At 47.0% G+C, this 21,324-nt stretch overlaps 1 protein-coding gene and 1 non-coding gene across 8 annotated transcripts in view; one reads left to right on the top strand and one right to left on the bottom strand.

Annotated features, from left to right (window-relative positions):
• LOC122701544 (katanin interacting protein) overlaps positions 1–21,324 on the bottom strand; it is a 228,563-nt gene that overhangs the window by 33,019 nt on the left and 174,220 nt on the right. For all 7 annotated transcript variants that reach the window (XM_043914569.1, XM_043914575.1, XM_043914573.1 and 4 more), the window contains one exon: positions 13,577–14,444. In XM_043914569.1, the coding sequence (XP_043770504.1) occupies positions 13,577–14,444 (868 nt within the window). The remainder of the gene's footprint in view (positions 1–13,576; positions 14,445–21,324) is intronic.
• TRNAG-CCC lies at positions 19,180–19,252 on the top strand. Its single transcript has one exon. It is a non-coding gene; the product is annotated as a tRNA-Gly (tRNA).

The following is a 21,324-nucleotide window of genomic DNA, read 5'->3' as shown; positions in this document are numbered from 1 at the left end:
GTTTTTCAAAGACTGCCGAATGGCAGGTGGAAGGCTTGTGAAAGAATGTTACGTGGGGGGTAAAAAAAGCCAGATATGCCATTTCATATGTGGCCTCTAGTGTGGGCAGCATGTCCCAAAGTGTTAATATCACTTCTGGGTGAGGAGTAGGAAAGACTTGAACTTTCTTCTTTGACATCTTCTCTTCTAAGTTCCCTACATGTGTTATTTTTATAATCAAGGACAAAATTATATTAAAAAAGCCAAACGACCCAGGTATACTACAAGGTAGGGAATTTACTTCTACTTGTGATGAAGTTGATTCCAAGAGCCGAGTTTATGTCTGGAGCATGTGGAGAACAGGGGCCTGGCCCTCAGGGGGTGGCTCTGAAGGCCCTGCCCTCCTCCTTGTAGGATATTAAAGCCTGCGCGTGTGCATCCAGCAGTGGCCGGCCCCCCCAGCTAAGCCATGGCTAACTGACATCTAAGGGTGTCATTCTGGAAAAACAGCAGCTGACGACACTGGCATTCTGTTTTCTCTCCTTTCATCTCGTCCTCTGCCCTGTACTCCATTTTCTGCCTGTCTCCTAGGGGGCCTGACTCCATCAATTATCTCCTCTCTCCAGAATCTTCAATCACTCCTTCCCCACTGGCATCTCCCCTCTCTCTGCCTGCAGACATGCATAAATCTCTCCTACCTGAAAGAAAAAGGAAGCTGACCTGATCTTGTGGCTCCCTCCAACTGCCGTCCTATTTTCTCCCTCCTTTCATTGCAGACACTGCTTCCTCCTGACCACCACCCTCTCTTTACCCCCTGTAACCCAGCTCCTCTGTGCAGAGCTGTGGCTTTATGCCAGCCCAAGCTCCACTTCTCGTCGGAACAAAAATCCCGATTTTTCTTTGGGTACCCCTTACTTTTAGGCCTTGCAGCTCAGGTGAATGCTGACAGCACCTTTCCAAGCTGGGTTCATGAAAGGAGCGATGGGAAAGGAGAAGGCTCTCTTTAAACTGGTGCTGCTTCCTCAGAGGTACTAGTGGTAAAGAATGGGCCTGCCTCTGCAGGAGACGTAAGAGACCCAGGTTCCATCCCTGGGTCGGGAGGGTCCCCTGGAAGAGGGCATGGCAACCCACTCCAGTATTCTTGCTCAGAGAATGCCACGGACAGAGGAGCCTGGTGGACTCCACTCCGTGGGATTGCAAAGAGTCGGACGTGACTGAAGCGACTTAGCATGCGTGCATGCTGAGCTGGTAGGATGGAGGGGTGGAGTGGTCAGTGGCCATTGGCTACATTGTGGGGGTAGGAGAGCGTGGCTGGGAATGAAGTGGGTGCATGTGAACTGAAAGCTGGAGAGTCCTGATGACAATCATGATCCCCTGGATCCAGCCATGCCTGAAGTCAAACCCCCGGTGGTTTTCTGTACCTTGCATCCATAAGAGTCTTGTAATTCCCACCACCCCTCCACTGAAGCAACTTTATCCACGTACACAATGACGCCAAGCACACAATCTTTCTCTGTCCTCTGTCCCTCCTTGACATCCCAGGCAAGTTGGGTGCGCCCTCCACCAGCTCAGGAGACATCTCTTTCTGGTTCGCCACTCTCCCCTGCCGACAGGGCCTCTGTCACAGTGCCCTCCGCTCCTCCCGGTGTTCTAACTCGGGTTGCACCAGAATGCCTCAGCCCCCTCCTGCCCTCCCCCAGCACTCCCTTCATCCAGCTCCTGGCTCCCGTGCAGGCCCCGCTCACTGTCATAAGCCAAGTTCTGGCCTCTCTCCCTGGGGTACCAAATTTCAATCCCCATGGTCCCTTGGAACATCCAGACATGTCCACTCTGTCACTTCCAACTCCAGATATCTAAAGTGGAGTTGATCAAATCCTCTAATTGGCATTATTTCTACTATACCGGTGATTCAGATGGTAAAGAATCTGCCTGCAAAGTGGGAGACCTGGGTTAAATCCCTGGGTCAGGAAGATCCCCCAGAGAAGGGAAAGGCAACCCACTTGACTATTCTTGCCTGGAGAATTCCATGGACAGAGGAGCCTGGCGGGCTACAGTCCATGGGGTCTCATAGAGTGAGCGACTAACACTTTTCACTACGATACTGAGAATAAAGATGATCTAACCCCTCACTGTGCCCCCAGGGCCCTGAGTGTGACACCCCGCCCCCAGCCTCAGCTGACTTCTCCAGCCTCACCTCCCACCCTTCTCTCCATGAGCATCCCACTCCTGCCACGTCAGCCTTTCATTCTACCCACACAAGTCTCTCCTGGCCTCAGAGACTCTGCCCTTACGGTGCCCTTCTGCCAGGAGCGCTCTTGCCCCAGAGACCCACTACACCGACTCTTCTAGACACCCTCCTTCTGGGAGAGGCCTTCTCTGCCCTCTCCCCTGCTGCATCCCAGGGCCTGGCACAGAACCGGTGCCTGGACGTGCTCCTAAGTATATGTCAGTAGAGGGATGGGGGCTTGGCACCATGATCACGTCCCCCCCTGTGCTCAGGGCTGGAGGCCGAGGGACTCCCCCCTCCACCTGTCAGTCCTCCTGCACCTCCTCACCACCCCCCACTTCTCATCTGTCATTAACAAGACCCCAGGAGTCCCTTCCATCCTTGCCTCCAGGCGTGAGGCTTAACATCTGGCACAAGGAACTTCCCATATGGATCGTCACCACTTCAGTTTATTGTGATTTGATTTCCACTGACTGAAATGAATGGGCCGGGCTGGTCTTCAAGGGCATGGAAGGAGAAAGCGCCGAAAGTCCTGTGTGTCAGGAACTCAGCGCGTCTTTCTCTGCTGGGGTGTGCGAGAAAGGCAGGACTTGGCTTTCATCCCGTGTCTGCTTTCTGACCCACTCTCCCGTAGAGAGGGACGACTGGGTTTTAAAAGTGGAGAGGTGTAGGCTTCGCCCTGGACCTCTCAGATGTGACAGCAGGCTGGGGCCAAGTTTCCCTCTGTTTGCGGTAGGACAGGCGACTTGTTAGTCCTTGGGAGCCGGGCAACTGCTGGGATCAGTGCTTCGTCCTGTCCGTCAACATTCCTCCCCGCAGATCTGAACGGACAACAGAAAGCTACTGCTTTCATCTGCAGTCAACACGGGTTGGGAGGGACCAATATGAGATGACGGGACTGAAGCTTCAAAACCATTCCTTGGCGGAGGTTAACATGAACGGCAACGTTCTGAACTTCACTTTATAAAAACCACCGGCACCACCATGGAGTGTTAGTTGCTCAGTCACGTCCGACTCTTTGCGACTGCATGAAGTGGGGCCCTCCCGTGTCCTCTGTCCGAGGGATTTTCCAGGCAAGAATACTGGAATGGGTAGCCTTTCCCTTCTCCAGGGGATCTTCCCAACCCAGGGATCGAACCCAGGTCTCCCGCATTGCAGGTGGATTCTTCACCATCTGAGCCACCGAGGAAACCCTGAGGTCGGCACTAATTGCTACTAAAAGGGGAAGTGAAAAAGCACATAGTGAGATGCAACAGAGCCACGTTTCTTCTAGGTGAAGAGCCACAGCTGATAGGACAAGAAGGGGCCATCTGACCCAAGCCAACCAATCAGCTTCTGTCTTTGGAATTGGGGTTTCCCTGGTGGCTCAGCTGGTAAAGAATCCACCTGCAATGCGGGAGACCTGGGTTCGATCCCTGGGTTGGGAAGATCCCCTGGAGAAGGGAAAGGCTACCCATTCCTGTATTCTGGCCTGGTGAATTCCATGGACTGGATAGTCCATGCGGTTGCAAATCGGACATGACTGAGCAAATTTCACTTCACTTCACTCATGTCAGAGAGAGAGACTGCAAGGCCACTTCCTGCTATTTGCACAGAGTTGAGAAAACTGATCTCAGGAGGAACAGTGAGGGAAAACGGACCTGCAGAGAAGCCGAGGGAGGGCCCAGCAGTCCTGGAGAGTTTAGGAGAAGCATCCTTGGTGCCTGCTGGCTTTCTGGCTCCTCCTTTCAATCCCATGTGATGCTTCCTGTCTTTGAAGGGCCAGAGGCTTCTCAAATAACACCCCCTTACTGCTCAGACTGGACTGATGAGATTTCATTCACCTGTAGCTAACTGAGCCCCGATAATGACATTTCCAAAATGCAGATGTCCTTACAATGAGATACTCCATTGGACAAAAGGATTTCCAGGCTCTGTCTGATGATGACAGCAGGATTCCAGCCCCAGGGAGGAACTTGGGCAGTCATTCATTCTACAAGCACTGTTGGAGGGCTTGACCCAAACCTTTCCTGAAGGGCATGGCTGTGGGATTTGGCTCTATGTAATGAGTAATTTAAAATTTCTAAGCAACTCTCCTTTTTAGCACGACCAGCTTAACAAGCATGAAATCTCAAGAGCTCAGTTCTTAATGTGTGTTGAGCCAAGCAGTGAAATGCCTGGAAGGAAATTAAAGAGAGACAAAGTCTTCTGATCGTGGACAAGTTAGAAAAATGCCCATCACCTCGTAACTCCCAGTGGTTCTCTAGGTCTGTTACCAGGAAGGCCTGGAATTGCCTAAGCCTTCTGGGGGCAGGTGGCTGATAACAGCAGGGCAAGCAGGGCACTGTGGGTAGCAGCATGAAGCATGGATGTTGGAGCCGGGCTGTGTGTGACGTTCGATCGCTTCAGTCATGTCTGACTCTGTGCCCCATGGACTGTAGCCCACCAGGCTCCTCTGTCCACGGAATTTTTCCACCAAGGATACTGGAGTGGGTTGCCATGCCCTCCTCCAGGGGATCTTCCTGACCCTGGGATTGAACCCGAGTGTCCTGCGTCTCCTGCATTGCAGGCAGGTTCTTTATCACTGAGCCACTGCGGAAGCCAGCAGGGCTGCCCGGCCTTAAATCCTGCTCCAGCATTTATTGGTTGTGTGATCTGGGGAAAATTACTTAAACCTCACGTCTTCTTTTCTTTTTATAATCATATCAGTTTCAGGTGTATAGCATAGTGGTTCAATATCTGTATACACTAAAAATAAATCTAGCTCCCATCCGTTAACATAAAATTGACCTCTGTCATCCATTTCACCCACACTTCAATTATCTTGCACTCTGGTGACCACTAGTCTTTCCATATCTGTGAATTTGTTTTTATTTTATTCTGTTTATTAGAGTCTACATATGAGTGAAGTCATCAGTATTTGTCTTCCTCTGTCTGACTTCTTTCACTTAGCATAATACCCTCAAGGTCCTCTCATGTACATTACATCGTACATATATTACTCCATGTATATATGTACCATATCACATCTTTATTCATTCATCAACAGACACTTAGGGTTTTTTTTTTTCCATATCTTGTCTCTTGTAAGTAATGTTGCAATGAACATGGGGGTGCGTATAGCTTTTCAAATAGTGTTTTCATGTTCTTCAGATAAGTACCCAGAAGTGGCATACCTGGGTCATTTAGCAGTCTATTCTTAGTATTTTAAGGAATCTCCATGCTGTTTGCCATAGTGACTGTACCAATTTACAATCTCACCAACAGTGTACAAGAATTCCCTTCTCTCCCCATCCTCTCCAACATTAGTTATCCCTTGTCTTATTGATAGTAGCCATCCTAACAGGTATGAGGAGGTTTTGATTTGCAGTTTTGTGGTTTTGATTTGCAGTTCCTTGATAATTAGTGATACTGAGCATCTTTTCATGTACTTGTTGGTTATCTGTATGTCTTCTTTGGAAAAATGTCTATTTAGGTCCTCTTCCCACTTTTAAATCCTTTTTTATGTTGTTGTTGTTGTTAAGTTGTACGAGTCCTTTATATATTCTGGATATTAACCCCTTAAAACGTATGATTTGCAAATATCACCTCCTATTCAATAGGTTGCCTTTTCATTCTGATGATGGTTTCCTTTATTGTATGTAAGCTTTGTTGATTGATGTAGTCCCATTTACTTATTTTTGCCTTTGTTTCTCTTATCTTTGGAGTCAGAGCCACAAAAACATCTCTAAGGCTTGTGTCATTGAGATTACTGCCTGTATTTTCTTCTAGGAATTTTATGGTTTCAGGTCTTATAATCAGGTCTTTAATCCATTTTGAGTTAATTTTTGTGTATGGTGTAATACAGTGCTCTAGTTCTATCCTTTTGCATGTGGCTGTCCAGTTTTCCCAACATTATTTATTGGAGAGACCGTCCTTTCTTCATTCTATATCTTTACTCCTTTGTCATTGATTAACAGTCCATATATGCATGGGTGTATTTCTGGGCTTTCGATTCTATTCCATTAATTTATGTGGCTCTTTTTGTATCAGTATCATACTGTTTTGATTATTATAGCTTTGTAGTATAACTTAAAACTAGGGAGCATGATACTTCCAGCTTTGTTCTTCTTTCTCAAGATGATTTTGACTATTTGGAATCTTTTGTGGTTCCATACACATTTTAGAATTATTTCTTCTAGTTCTTGAAATATGCCATTGGAATTTTGATAAGGATTGCATTAAATCTATAGATTGCTTTGAGTAGTGTGGACATTTTAAGAATACTAGTTCTTCAAACCCATGAGCAAGGAATGTCTTCCTTTTGTGTGTCTGCGTCTTCTTTAATTTCTTCCATCAGTGTTGTGTAGTTTTCAGTGTCTTTCACCTCCTTCATTAAATTTATTCTTAGGTATTTTGTCTTTTTTGATGCCATTGTAAATGAGATTATTTTCTTTATTTCTCTTTCTGATAGTTTGTTATTAGTGTATAGAAATGTCACATATTTCTGTATATTAGACTTTGTATCCTGCAATTTTACTGAATTCATTTACTAGTTATAGCAATTTTTTGATAGAGTCTTTAGGGTTTTCTATTTCAATATGTAGTATCATGTCATCTGCAAATAGTGACAGTTTTTATTTCTTCTGTTCTGATTTGAATGATTTTTTTCTTTTCCTTGCCTAATTGCTATGGCTAGGGCTTCCAATGTTGAATGAAAGCAGTGAGAATGTGCATCCTTGTCTTGTTCCTGATCTCTTAGAGGAAATGCTTTCAGCTTTTCACCATTGAGTTTAATGCTAGCTGTGAGCTTTTCGTATATGGTCTTTATTGTGTTTGAGGTATGTTCCCTCTATACCAATCTTGTTGAGAATTTTTATCATAATAAATGCTGAATTTTGTCAAAAGCAATTTTTTTACATCAACTGAGATAATCATATGATTTTTATCCTTCATTCTGTTGTATCACATTGATTAATTTGTGGATATTGAATCATCTTTGCATCCCTGAATTCAGTTCAGTTCAGTTCAGTCACTCAGTAGTGTCTGATTCTTTGTAACCCCACGGACTGAGGCACACCAGGCTTCCCTGTTCATCACCAACTCCTGGAGATGCTCAAATTTACGTCCATTGAGTCGGTGATGCCATCCAACTGTTTCATCCTCTGTCACCACCTTCTCCTGCCTTCAATCTTACCCAGAATCAGGGTCTTTTCTAACGAATCACTTCTTTTAATCAAGGGGCCAAAGTATTGGAGTTTCAGCTTGAGCATCAGTCCTTCCAATGAACACCCAGGACTGATTTCCTTTAGGATGGACTGGTTGGATCTCCTTGCAGTCCAAGGGACTGTCAAGAGTCTTCTCCAACACCACAGTTCAAAAGCATCAATTCTTCGGTGCTCAGCTTTGTCTTTTCTTTATCTCTCACATCCATACATGACTCCTGAAAAAGCCATAGCTTTGACTAGACAGATCTTTGTTGGCAAAGTAATGTCTCTGCTTTTTAATATGCTGTCTAGGTTGGTTATAGCTTTTCTTCCAAGCAGCAAGTGATTTTAATTTCATGGCTGCAGTCACTATCTGCAGTGATTTTGGAGCCCCCCAAAATAAAGTCTCTCACTGTTTCCACTGTTTCCCCATCTATTTGCCATGAAGTGATGGGACCAGATGCCATGATCTTCATTTTCTGAATGTTGAGTTTTAAGCCAACTTTTTCACTCTCCTCTTTCACTTTCATCAAGAGGCTCTTTAGTTCTTCTTTGTGCTCTGCCATAAGGGTGGTGTCATCTGCATATCTGAGGTTATTGATATTTCTCCTGGCAATCTTGATTCCACCTTGTGCTTCATCCAGCCTGGCATTTTGCATGATACACTTTGCATATAAGTTAAACAAGCAGGGTGACAATATACAACCTTGACATACTCCTTTCCCTATTTGAAACCAGTCTGTTGTTCTATGTCCAGTTCTAACTGTTGCCTCTTGACCTGCATACAGATTACTCAGGAGGCAGGTAAGGTGGTCTGGTATTCCCATCTCTTTAAGAATTTTCCACAGTTTGCTGTGATCCATAAAACCCTACTTAGTCATGGTGTGTGATCCTTTTAATGTACTGTTGGATTAGGTTTGCTAATATTTTGTTGAGAATTTTGGCATCTATATTCATCAGTGATACTGGGCTGTAATTTTCTTTCTTCCTTCCTTCCGTTCTTTCTTTTGTGGTGTACTTGTCTAGTTTTGCTATCAGGATAATACTAACTTCATAAAATGTTTGGAAGTTTTCCTTCCTCTTTAGTTTTTTGAAAGTGTTTGAAAAGATTAGATATTAAATCTTCTTTGAATGTTTTATAGACTTCACCAGTGAAGTTATCTGGTCCTGGGATTTTGTTTGTTGAAAGATTTTTGATTACTGTTTCAATCTCCTTACTAGTAATTGGTCTATTTAACTCTTCTATTTCTTCATGATTCAGTCTAAGAAGATTGTTTGTTTCTAGTAATTTGTTCATTTCTTCTAGGTTGTCCAATTTATGTGTACAATTGTTCATAGTAGTCTCTTATGATCTTTTGTATCTCTGTGGTATTAGTTGTAACTTCTCTTTCATTTCTGATTTTATTTATTTGAGCTCTTTCTCTTTTTTTTTCTCGGTTAGTCTAGCTAAAGGCTTCCCAACTTCATTTGTCTTTTCAAAGAATCAGCTCTTACTTTCACTGATTTTTTTCCTGTTTTATTTTAGTCTCTACTTCATTTATTTCTGCTCTGGTCTTTATTATTTCCTTCATCTACTAATTTTGGGCTTCATTTGTTCTTCTTTTTCTAGTTCCTTTAGGTGCAACATTAGGTTGTTTACTGGGGATTTTTCTTATTTCTTGAGGCAAACTTGTAGTGCCATGAACTTCCCTCCTGGAACCACTTTTGCTATGTCGCACAGATTTTGGTATGTCATCTTTCTTTCTTGCTTTTTTAAAATTCTATGTATTTATGCTGCTGTGCACAGGTTTTCTCCAGTTGCAGTGTATGGACTTCTCCTGCAGCAGGTCTCTTGTGGCCAGGCATAGTCTCTAGGGTACATGGGCTCAGTGGTTGTGGCTCAAGGGCACTAGAGTGCAGGCTCAGTAGTTGCGGGGCACAGGCTGATATGTGTCTGTTTGGGTTCATCGTATTCAGAGTTCTCTGGGCTTCCTGGATCTGGATGTCTGTTTCCTTCCCCAGGGAAGTTTCCAGCCACTTTTCCTGCAAATAATTTTTCATGCCCTTTCTCTTCCTCTGGGAGCCTATGATATGAATGTTATTCTTCTTGATGTTCCAAAGTGCCCTTAAAATATCTTTATTTTTTAATATTCTTTTTTTCTTATGCTGCTCTGTGCCTGGGTGAGTTCTATTGCTTTGTCTTCCAGCCTGCTGATTTGTTCTTCTATCTCATCCAATATGCTATTGAACCCCTCAAGTGTATTTCTCGGTTCAGTTATACTTTCTGTTTGATAATTTCTTAAATTTTCTATCTCTTTGTTGAAGTTCTCACTGGGTTTATCTATTCTTCCAATTTCTATGAGCATCGTCTGACCATTTTTTTGAACTTTTTACCAGGTAGATTATTATCTTTGTTTTGTTTAGTTCTTTTTTGGTAGTTTTGTCTTGTTCTTTCGATAGGAATATATTCCTGTTTCCTCATTTTGCCTAATTCTCAGTGTTTGTTTCTATATGTTAAGTAAATCAGCTCTCTTGGTCTTGAAGGAGTGGCCTTATGTAAGCGATATCCTTCAGGGTTCAGAAATGCAATTCTGCCTGGCAACCAGAGCCAGGTGCTCAAGGCATGTCCCCTTATGGGTTGCAGGCATGCTCTTGCTATGGCGGGGTCATGGGTGCTGCTATGTATTGGGGGCAGGGCTAACCCCTGAAAAGACAGCAATGCTGACCCGGATGGCTGCTGGGTTCTAGTGGGCAGGGTTTACCACCTATTCAGCTGTGAGGTCTGGCTGAGGTGCAGGGGTGGGTAGGGTTCTAAGTGGGGTGTGCCAGCTGGTGCTCAGACCAGAGGGAGAATTCCAAAATGACACCCACAGGCACTGGGATCAGCAAAGTAGCCTGAAATTGCAAAAATGGCTCCCTCCAGTTTCTCAGTTCCCAGGGAGCATCCAAAATTGTTCCAGCAGATGCTTTGAGATTAGTACTTGGGTCCCATTCACCTATGGTCCATGCACTTTTTAACCCAGCATTTTTGTGCTGGTTTTCAGGTTGAGTGAATATGTGAGTGAGCCCTTTAAAAGCTAGCTTTCCATTCTCTGCAGTTCTACAGTTTGGGGTGTATCCTTCATTGGTTTTCAAAGCCAGATGTTGTGGGGGCTCATCTCTCATGTGCAGGATCCAAGAATTGGGGTGCCTAATGCTCAAATTCCTTAATCCCCAGAGATAGTAACGGTACCTGTGTAATCCTCCCATCTGTAGACTGTCATGGTTGGGGTGTGGCTTTCTTCCTTAATGAGATCATCTCTCTGCCTCCCATACCCACCTTGATGTTGTCCTTTTACCCTTTCCTGTGGAGACTTTGTTCATCCAGCTTTCAGGTCCTTTTCAGAGGGGAATATTTCACATGCAATTGTAGTTTCGTTGCGTCCGTGGGAGGAAGTGAGTGGGATCTTCTTATGCCACCATTTTGAACCTTCCATCTTATCCTGCTTTCTTACCTCACATTTTCTTTTTTTAATTCATTAATTTATTTTTGGCTGCACTGCGTCTTCACTGCTGTGCATGGGCTTTCTCTAGTTAACGGTGAATGAGGGATACTCTCTGATTGCAGTGCACAGGCTGCTCACTGCAGTGACTTCTCTTGTTGCGACTCGCAGGCTCTAGTAGTTTTGGCGCACAGGCTTAGTTGTCCTGCGACACGTGGAATCTTCCCAGAGCAGGGATCGAACCCATGTCCTCTGCATTGGCGAGTAGATTCTTAACCACTGGACCACCAGGGAAATCCCCACATTTTCTTTATCTGTAAAATGGGGCTGGTAGGAGAATTAAATGAGCCTGTTTGAGTAACATGCCCAGATGACAGCCTGGTTTACTGCAAACATGCCATGCATCCAGCCATTGCAATTCTTTCTTTTCATCATTCTTCCCACACACTGCAGGAGACCCACCATGAGTCAGGCACCTGGGGCCTGGGGTGTGTGTGTGTGCTAAGTCGTTTCAGTCGTGTCCAACTCTTTGTGACACCCTGGAGTACAGCCCACCAAGCTCCTCTGTCCATGCGATTCTCCAGGCAAGAATACCAGAGTGGATTGCCATGCTCTCCTCCAGGGGATCTTCTCGACCCAGGGATTGAACCCGTGTCTCATTATGCCTCCTGCCTTGGCAGGTGCGTTCTTTACCATTAGTGCTACCTAGGAAGCCCGAGGTCCTGGGGATCCCAACACAAATAAGACCGGCCCCTGTCCCCAAAGAGCTTCTTGGTCCTTTTCTTCCACTCTGCCCTCCTCCCTGATACACAGTCTCAGGGTGAAGTCTTGGCGGGGTGGGCAGCACAATCTGTAAGGCTGAGGAGTCAGAAACAGAAGCTCTGCCTGGGAGAAGGGAGCCACCTCTCACCATGGAAAGGCACTCAAGAGTCTGCGGGGACTTGCTCTGCCCTAAGTGACATCGAGGGTCTGAAAGAGACCACAAACTCTCCACATTTCTAAGTGTAACTCTGGCAAAATCCAGACCTTTGGAGTCTGTCCACTAGACAAGAATAGTGCAGGTGCTAATGTAATTCACTAAAAATATATACATGGGCTTTGCATATAGCTATACCATCATCCCATGATGCTGCCACTGCATCACAGAGTGGGGATGCTGCTGCTGCTGCTGACAACAATAGTAATAAACAGCAGCAGCGAACATCTGTTGGGTGTTCTTATGTGCCAGACTCAGTGCCAAATGCTGCCCGTGTATGATCTCATTTGAGCCTCCCAGCTTGTAGCCCACCATGAGTTGGGTATTATCTGCCTCCTTCCAAATGAGGAAATGGAGGCTCCGAGGGATTTCAGAACTTGCCCACAGTTTGGGTTGGCAGTGGGGAATCAAGATAAATGTTTGATTTCAGGGCTTGTGCTTCTGTGTGGTACAGGGTGGGGATAAACCCAGAGGATCTCGAGGTGAGCCCTGCCTTGGTAGGCCCAGGAGCTTTGTGGACAATAAAAGACATAGAAGCTAGTGTTGAAATAATGGCGCCCACTTCTGGAGCACATTCCACATGCCAGGCTCTGGTCACTATTTTGAAGCTATTATCTCATTCATTTCTTATAACACTTTGGGAAGGGGGCAGTTGTGGGAGTTCATCCCCATTTCACAGATGAAGATGCTGAGGCTCAGAAAGTGGAAGTGTCCAGCTCTCCAGGACCCAGGCTAGAAGTCTCAGGTCTACTAGTAGCAGAGTCTGAATTCAAGTGGTTTGACTCATGTTGTTCTGCTACATTCTGTCCTGGTAGCCAAATCTGAGTGCAAATATTCAGAAATCCAGACACTGGCATCTCCTTTCAGATCTCTTAGAGATAATCTACTGCAAAGTTCACAAAGCAGGTGAATCCTGCTAGCAGATGTGTATTTTTTTTTTTTTTTGACCCACACAGGGTTTAAAAATAATCTCCATCAGTGGCCAATGTTGAAAAATAAGAATATTCTACAATTTTGATTTCTCTTGATAAAAGGAAAAGGGAGATCTGGCCCAAGGGCCTTGTATTCTTTTTTTTTTTTTTTAATATTTATTTATTTGGCTGCCTTCAGTCTTAGTTGCATTATGTGGGATCTTTTGTTGCAGCGCATGGGCTTACTTGCTCTGTGTCATGTGGGATCTTAGTTCCCTGACTAGGAATCAAACCCATGTCCCTTGCATGGCAAGGCAGATTCTCAACCACTGGACCACCAAGGAAGCCCTGGGCTTGTATTTCTGAATGCCAAAAAGCCCCTTTTAGATGGGTCTGTGCTCTCCAGTTTGCCACAGTCCTCACCATTCCCTATAGTACTTCCAACTCCCAGGCAAGAATCAGTTGCTACTTATCATCACACTTGCATTATTCTCGTAACAGTACAGTTAAGAATAAAGTGAAGTAATTAGAGACCAAAAGTCTCTATCAGAGGTTAGATAACAGACTAGATTGGAAAAGCCATGGTCGGCAAGAAAAATGGACAAAGGAACGTATCTTGGAGCCAGTGACAAATATGCCTGTGGGTTTCACAGGCAAAGTGTGCCTTGCCCACTTCGCTCACTGCTACTACCCCTGTGGCCCCTGAGACAGGGAATCTGGGACCCTTGGTTGAGAAGAACCTTCTTGTTTTGCAGGTGGGGAAACTGAGGTCCAGGGAGCAATACAGCTTCATGCTAGTTAGCAGCCCTGGCTCCACTGAGATAGACCCAGTGAGTCAGATGGATTCTGGAACTTACCTCTGCTGGCTGGCTGGCCGTCACCCTGACTGAGGCTGAGGGCGTCCCTCCTCAGTCCCCTCCTCCCACTAGCAGGCTGCTCCCTGTGGGGGGGCTGGTTAAAGATGTCAAAGTCATCACCGTGGACTTTGGGGGTCGTCCTCTGAGCTCTCTCACCGGCGATGACATTCCAGCTGCTCAGCCGCCCTTGCTCACGTCGGGGGCCTTTATCCCTGGCCTCGGACACTCCAGGCCCCTCACCGATGACGTCGTCTGATGGAAGCCCGTCTCTCCCGTCCAGCGGCTTCTCTGGACTCAGCCAGAGGGGTTTCAACTTCGGGCCTCCCGGCTTCCTGCCTTTCCCCGCGGGAGAAGGTTGTAACCAGGATGGGGTCTTCCCTGGCGGCTCAGAGACTTTTCTGCCTGTGAGGTTTCCCAGCTGTCGGAGCAGCGAAAGCTCCTGGTCAGGAGGAGGAGGGCACTCCACAGGGGGCGAGTGGGAAGGACCACTGGGCTCGCCACCCGCCGAGGACGGGGCGGCTGAAACGCTGAGCTCCTCCTCTGACCGGGACAAACTGTCTTTCACACCATCAGGAGAACTCATCCTTCCACCAAATAAATTTCCTTGTGAAGAAACCTTCGCATCCTCTGCTGCTCCAGCTGGCTGCGAGTGACTGGTGCAGAGCTCCTCGTCTCCCTCGGTGCCGGGCGTCTTGCGGACACCTCTGCTTTCTTCCGAGAGGGCAGCATCGCTCTTTTCCATCCTCTCATCTTGCAGCCCCACCAGGATGCTGTGCGGGGCCTCGCCACCCCCTTTGTCTAACTTGCCATCAAAGATGAGTTTTTTGTTGACATAAAGCTTCACGTTCTTAGCCCCGATGTCAAAGTCCTAAAAATACAAAATTTCACAAAATGAAGGTGCGCGGCATTGCACCGGTGTATCAAGTTTTGAAAGCAGCTGATAAGGGACTTCCCTGGTGGTCCACTGTTTAAGAAGCTGCCTGCCAGGGCCGGGGTCATGGGTTTGATCCCCGATCTGGGAAGATTCCAGATATGGTGGGGCAACTAAGTCCATGTGGACAACGACTGAAGCCTGCCTGCCTGGAGCCTGTGCTCTGCATCAAGGGAAGCCACTGCAATGAGAAGCCCATGCACCACAACTAGAGAGTCACGCCCTCTTGCCACAACTAGAGAAAGTCCACTGTGCATCAGTGAAAACCCAGAGCAACCCTCCCCCACAAAAAAAGTAGCAGATGAAAAAGAGAAATGTGGGATGCTAAAAACGTGAGCTTTCTGAGACCACAGCACTGGGGCTGTTAAATCAGGCTCTGTCTCATTGTTGCGTAAAGGGTTCCGTATGCTATAAATCAAAGGCCTTTCACAAAGAGGCGCCTCGGTCGCCATCTTCGTCATCATTACCTCCTGCTGGGACACGGGTAACAGCCTGCTAATTGGTCTGCCTGCTTCCTGTCTCTTGCTCCTTCATCCTCAGCTTCACATTGCCACCAGAGTTAATTTCTTACAAGAGCAGATCTGGCTCCATCACGTCCCTTTGTGAAATCCTTCATGTGTTTTTGCCGCCTATAGTTCCTTAAAGCATGGGTCCTGGGCCTCCTGCGTCAGAAAAGCTGGGCAGGCACATAAAATGCAGATGTCCTAGGTCCCAGGGGGGCCATATGGTGGGGGCTCTGAAAGCAGAGCCTGAGACAAGGATTTGAGTGCAGGTAGCTTATGGAAAAGTGCTTCTTTGAGGGAGAGTCAGGTAGGGCAGGTGATAATGCAAACAGCTTTTCGGGCTGGTCACTGCTGTGGGCAACTGGGGCCCCCTCCAGCTAGGACACTGTGAGGGACCTGCAGAAAGAATCTCAGAAATGTCCCTCCAAAGGTAGAGGGTTGGACGTTTATCCACTGACCCCCTTCCCTGCGGTTGACGGCTGCCCCAGGGGGCACTGATGTCCCACCACGTCCACAGGCTGAGCCCTCGGGTGGCTTTGGGAAAAGCACCCAAGCAGCAAGGCTGAGAGCCTGGAGGCACTGGAGGTGGTGCCCAGCTGGCACGCCCAGGAACTGTCTCAACTCACTGTGGCCGCAATCAGAGGGGAGCCCAGAGGATGCAGTGTGGGATCCACAGAGGATGCACTTGTGACGGATAGTCTGGATGGTTTCTTTGCACACGGAAGCTGAAGGATGCCAGGCAGGTGAGATGAACTCTGAACCCCTGGTCAAGAACCCACCTGCAGTGTGGGAGACCTGGGTTCGATCCTGGGTTGGGAGGATCCCCTGGAGAAGGGAAAGGCTACCCACTCCAGTATTCTGGCCTGGAGAATTCCATGGACTGTATAGTCCATGGGGTCGCAAAGAGTCGGACACGACTGAGCAACTTTCACTTTCAGCATAACACAAAGTGACCTTCAGAAGCGGGTCCCTGCCTGGCCTTCTCTCTCCCCGCCTCCTAGCACGTGTGCCCCACATTGGGCAACAACACTTCACACTTAAAATCGAATCACACCTTCTACTACTGCCCTATTGGGTCATTCTTTTTTACACAAAAACAGTTTTAATAAACAGCTTTCTCAAGGAATGTAATACCTACCTCATACAGTAAACTGGACATATTTAAAGTGTACAATTTAATGGATAAAGAAGATGTGCTAGAAGTATATATATATAATGGAATATTAGTCATAAAAAAGAATGAAGTCATGCCATTTGCAGCAACATGGATGGACCTAGAGAATATTATACTAAGTGAAGTAAGACAGAGAAAGACAAGTATCATATGATATCACTTACACGTGGAATCGAAAAAAAAGACACACATGAACTTATTTGCAAAACAGAAACAGACCCACAGACACAGAAAACAAACTTACATTTACCAAATGGGAAAGAAACGAAGGAAGGATAAGTTAGGAGCTTGAGACTAGCAGATACACACAACTATATATAAAATAGATAACCAACAAGGATTCACTTAAAGCACAGAGGACCACATTCAATATTTTGTAATAGCCTGTAAGTGAAAAGAATCTGAAAAAGGGTATAAACATATATAATCTTTTATATATATATCTGAATCACTGTGCTTTACACCTGAAACTAAAACAACACTGTAAATTAACTGTACTTCAATTAAAAAGAAATAGTAAAGCATACAACTTAGACAGCAAGGAGATCCAACCAGTCCATCCTAAAGGAAACCAACCCTGAATATTCATTGGAAGGACTGATGCTGAAGCTGAAGCTCCAATACTTTGGCCACCTGATGTGAAGAGCTGACTCACTGGAAAAGACCCTGATGCCGGGAAAGACGGAGGGCAGGAGGAGAGGCGGGCAACAGAGGATGGGATGGTTGGATGGCTTCATCGACTCAATGCACATGAGTTTGGGCAAGATCCGGGAGATAGTGAAGGACAGGGAAGCCTGGAGTGCTGCAGTCCATGGGGTTGCAGAGAGTCAGACACAACTGATCAACTGAACAACAAATACAAAACTTGTTAAGTTTTAACATATGATCATTACCCGAAGGCTTCCTCATACCCCTTGGTAGTCCCTCCCACCCCACCCCTAAGCAACCACCCACTAGCCTTCTGTCACTACAGATTAGCTTGCATTTTCTAGACTATTTATACAAAAGGAGTCAGCACTATGAACTCTATGGGGCCTGGGGGCCTGGCTTCTTTGCCCCAGCGTAATATCTCCGAGATACATCCATGTTGCTGACATGAAGAGTTTTATGCCTTCTTATTGCTGAGGAGCAGTCCATTCTGGGGTGCCCCACAATCTGTCTGTCCATCCACCTTCAGAGCAAACTCTGGGAGGCTGCAGCTCCCTCCAGCTGGCCTTTGCCTCCTCTCCTCTACATGAACCCACCCTGCCAAGGGTGCCAGTAACTGGGATGATAACAATCATCCTTGTTGTCTGGATGATTCCGATGGCTTCTTGTCCTGGTCTATCACTCATGGGGCCCTCCTCTCACTCTCAAGGGTGCCATAGTTTGGACAACCAGTTTTAGGGTCCAGCAGGTGACCAGACACACTGGGAAGTTCTCAGTCCTCAGGCAGGTTATCCCCCTGCTTCCTGTTCTCACAGCAGCCCAGGCTCCCTGCTGCTCCTTGACTGGCTGGTGGGTCCCGAGCCTCCTGACTTTCCCGTGTTCTCTCTCTAGGTGGTCCCACTCAGGCCCAAGGTCCTAAATTTCATCCTTGCGTTGGTGACTCCCAACTATTTATTTTACTGGAGTAGAGTTGATTTACAATATTGCATTAGTTTCGGGTGTACAACAAAGTGATTCAGTCATATATATATATATTTTCCAGATTCTTTTGCATTGTGTTTTACTGTAAGATATTAAATATAGTTCTCTGTGCCACACAGTAGATCCTTGTTGTTTATCTGTTTTTATATATAGTAGTTTGTACCTGTTAATCAAAAACTCCTAATTCATCCTTTCCCACTCCCTTTCCCCTTCGATAGCCACAAGTTTGTTTTCTGTGTTCATGAGTCTGTTTCTGTTTGGTGAATGAGTGCATTTGTATCCCTTTTTAGATTCCACGTAAGTGATACTGTATATTTGTCTTTCTCTTGACTTTTACTTCAGGCTTCCCCAGTGACTCAGCAATAAGGAATCCGCCTGCACTACAGGAGACGTGGAGACATGGGTTTGATCCCTGGGTTGGGAAGACCCCTTGGAGGAGGAAATGGTAATCCACTCAGTATTCTTGCCCAGAAAATCCCAAGGACAGAGAAGCCTGGGGCTATAGCCCATCGAAAGAGAGTCAGACACGACTGAGTGAGTGAATCACAACAAAGGCTTTACTTCACTTAGTATGATAATCTCTAAGTCCATCCATATTGCTGCAAATAGCGTTATTTCATTCTTTTTTATGGCTGAGTAGTATTCCCTACCACTCAGTGCTGTGGGTTTAGTTTGCTAAGTTGTGTCAGACTCCTACAACCCCATGGACTGTAGCCTGTCGGGCCCCTCTGTCCATGGAATTCTTCAGGCAAGAATACTGGAGTGGGTTGCCGTTTTTGTGTGTGTGTGTGTGTATCACATTGTCTTTATCCAGTCCTCTGTCAATGGACATTTAGGTTGCTTCCATGTCTTGGCTAATGTAAATAGTGCTGTTTGGACACTGGACTCCTGACGGTTCTCATCTCCAATCCTGGCCTCTCCATTCAGCCCTGGTGACCACGTGACTCCTCCTCTTGCATATCTAACAAGCATCTCAACCTTAACGTGCCCCAAACAGAATGATCAGTTCACTTTTCCCAAACCTCATCTTCATCCATCTTAAAAATGATTCCTTCATTCAACCAGCTGCCCCAAACCTAGGAGTCCTTGAGCCCTCTTGCTCTTTCACACACATGTCCAATCTGTCAGAGTCCCCCGTGGCTCCACCTCCCAAACCCCTCCCTAATCTGACCTCTTCTTCCTGAATGGCTGTCTTCCTAGCCTGGGCCACCACCAACTCTCCCAGAGACAAAAACTGTAGCCTCCTAAGTGGTCTCTGCGTTTCCCCTCTGCATTGTCATGCACCCACCCCCAACCCACCCCAGCACACACATTTCACTTTCAGCAGCCAGTCTTTCTTAAAAAGCAACTTAAATCGATAGGGGATTCCCTAGTGGTCCAGTGGTTAGGACTCTGCACTCCCACTGCAGGGGGTCTGGGTTCAATTCCTGGTCAGGGATCTAGGATTCCACACGCTGCGTGGTGTGTCCGGAAAAAAACAAAACAGCAACGACAAAAACAAATCAGCAGCCGCTGCTTAAAACCACCCCATAATTTCCTATCACTCTGAGAATAAATGCCAGCTCCCTTCAGGAGTCAACATAGCCTGTGTGATCTGGTCCCGTGATGACCTCTCTCTCCCCTTCCTTTCCCGCTCCCAACACACCACTGCAATTGCTGCTCTGTGATTCTGTGGCGCTCAAGGCCACCTCGGGACCTGGGCCGCTGCCTGGCACACTCTGCCCCAGAAACCCGCAAGGCTGGCTCCTCCTTGTCTTCAAAGAGATGTTGCTGCTCTCCCTAAAGCAGTCCTTGACCCATCCAATCCCCTTTCTAGCCCATGGTCCTCTTTTATTTTCTTCCTTTCTCTGACATGGTCTTGTTCATTAGCTTTCTAATTTATTTATTGTCTCCCTCACTCAAAGTTAGGGCTGCCCTGATGGCTCAAGTGGTAAAAAACCTGCCCGCAAGCCTGGAGACCCAGGTTCGATCCCTCGGTCAGGAAGATCCTTGCAGGAGGAAATGGCAACCCACCCCAGTATTCTTGCCTGGGAAATCCCATGGACAGAGGAGCCTGGTGGGAAACAGTCCATGGGGTTGCAAAGAGTTGGCCATGACTGAGCGTGCCGCCCCCCACCCCCCCCCCCCCACTCAAACTTAAACTCCAGCAGCTTCCCTGGAGGCTCAGTGGTAAAGAATCTGCCTGCCAATGCAGGAGACCCGGTTTAATCCCTGACCCAGGAAGACCCCATATATCATGGAGCAACTAAGCCCGTAGGCCACAACTACTGAGTCTGTGCTTTAGAGCCTGAGAGCCGCAACTACTGAAGCCCACGCACCCTAGAGCCCACTGTCCACAATGACAAAAACCACTGCAACTAGAGAGGAGCCCCTGCTTGCCACAACTGGAGAAAATCCCCTGCTGCAATGAAGACCCACCACAGCCACAATTAAAAAATAAATAAACAAGCTCTGAGACAGCAGAGGCGCTCCCAATCTCATCCAAGGGCCCAGCAAGTACCTGGCATACAGTTTTTGCTCAGCGATCTTTTTGGAATTACAAATGAATCAACACAACCACTTTTCTCCCCGGGTAGCACTGCTCTCTAACAATCCTCAGAGAACAAACCTGATCAGAAAAACGGCAGCCTGTTGGTTTCAACCCCAGACCGTGTTCTGCCTTGCTCTGGCTCCTGATCTACTCTTGGGATACGAGGTCGGAGACTCCCAGATGTGTCCATGTAGACTCATATCCCCCCTTTTGCCTTCCTGAAAGCCAGGTGGGGAAGCTCTAACTAAATTCCTAGCTCACTGAGCTATTGCCCCGAAGGTTTCCGGGGCAATTTGGGATGAGAACCGTCAAGCCCGTGTTAGACGACAGGAACCCGGCTTCAATCGTCCAATTGCGGGATGGCAGGCTGCTATTTGCTGCCTGTCAGAAAAGTCGATTCTCAGAGCACCCTTTTACATGTTTATATGGATGTGTTCTCTGTTTAGTGGAGGCGCAGAGCAAGCACGTGCTGTGAATTAATCAGGAAATAGCTATTGGAAAAGGACAGCCTGGGCAGCTTCCAGTGACTAGTTCCGCAAAATTACCGCCGTGGAAACATCTGGAGAGGCAGACACACTCTCACTGAAAGAGGTGGGAGGGAGGCACGGTGGGGAGCACGCTTTTCAGTCCCATAGTCACGAGGTGGGTATCCTGGATCCCGTTGGGAGACGCCTGGTCTCCACAATGGGCTCACTGACCATCCACGAACCGTCTAGAGCCCCCCCTGATCTCAGCTCTCTCCAATAAGCCTGGCCGAGGGACTTCCTTGGTGGTCCAAGGGTTAGGCATCTGCCTTGCAATGCAGGGGACGTGGGTTCAATCCCTGGTAGGGGAGCTAAGCTCTTGCATGCCAAAACTAAGCCTGTGTGCTGCAACTACTGAGCCCCAGGGCCGCAACTAGGGAGATTGTGGGCCATGATGAAAGATTCCACGGGAGGCAGTGAAGATCCTGCATGTCACAGCTAAGACCCAAGGCAGCCA

Source organism: Cervus elaphus, chromosome 10 (genome assembly GCF_910594005.1).
Source record: "Cervus elaphus chromosome 10, mCerEla1.1, whole genome shotgun sequence".
NCBI classification, from domain to species: Eukaryota; Metazoa; Chordata; class Mammalia; order Artiodactyla; family Cervidae; genus Cervus; species Cervus elaphus.
Note: the sequence above shows the minus strand (reverse complement) of the source record. Positions and strands in the feature narration are given on the sequence as shown.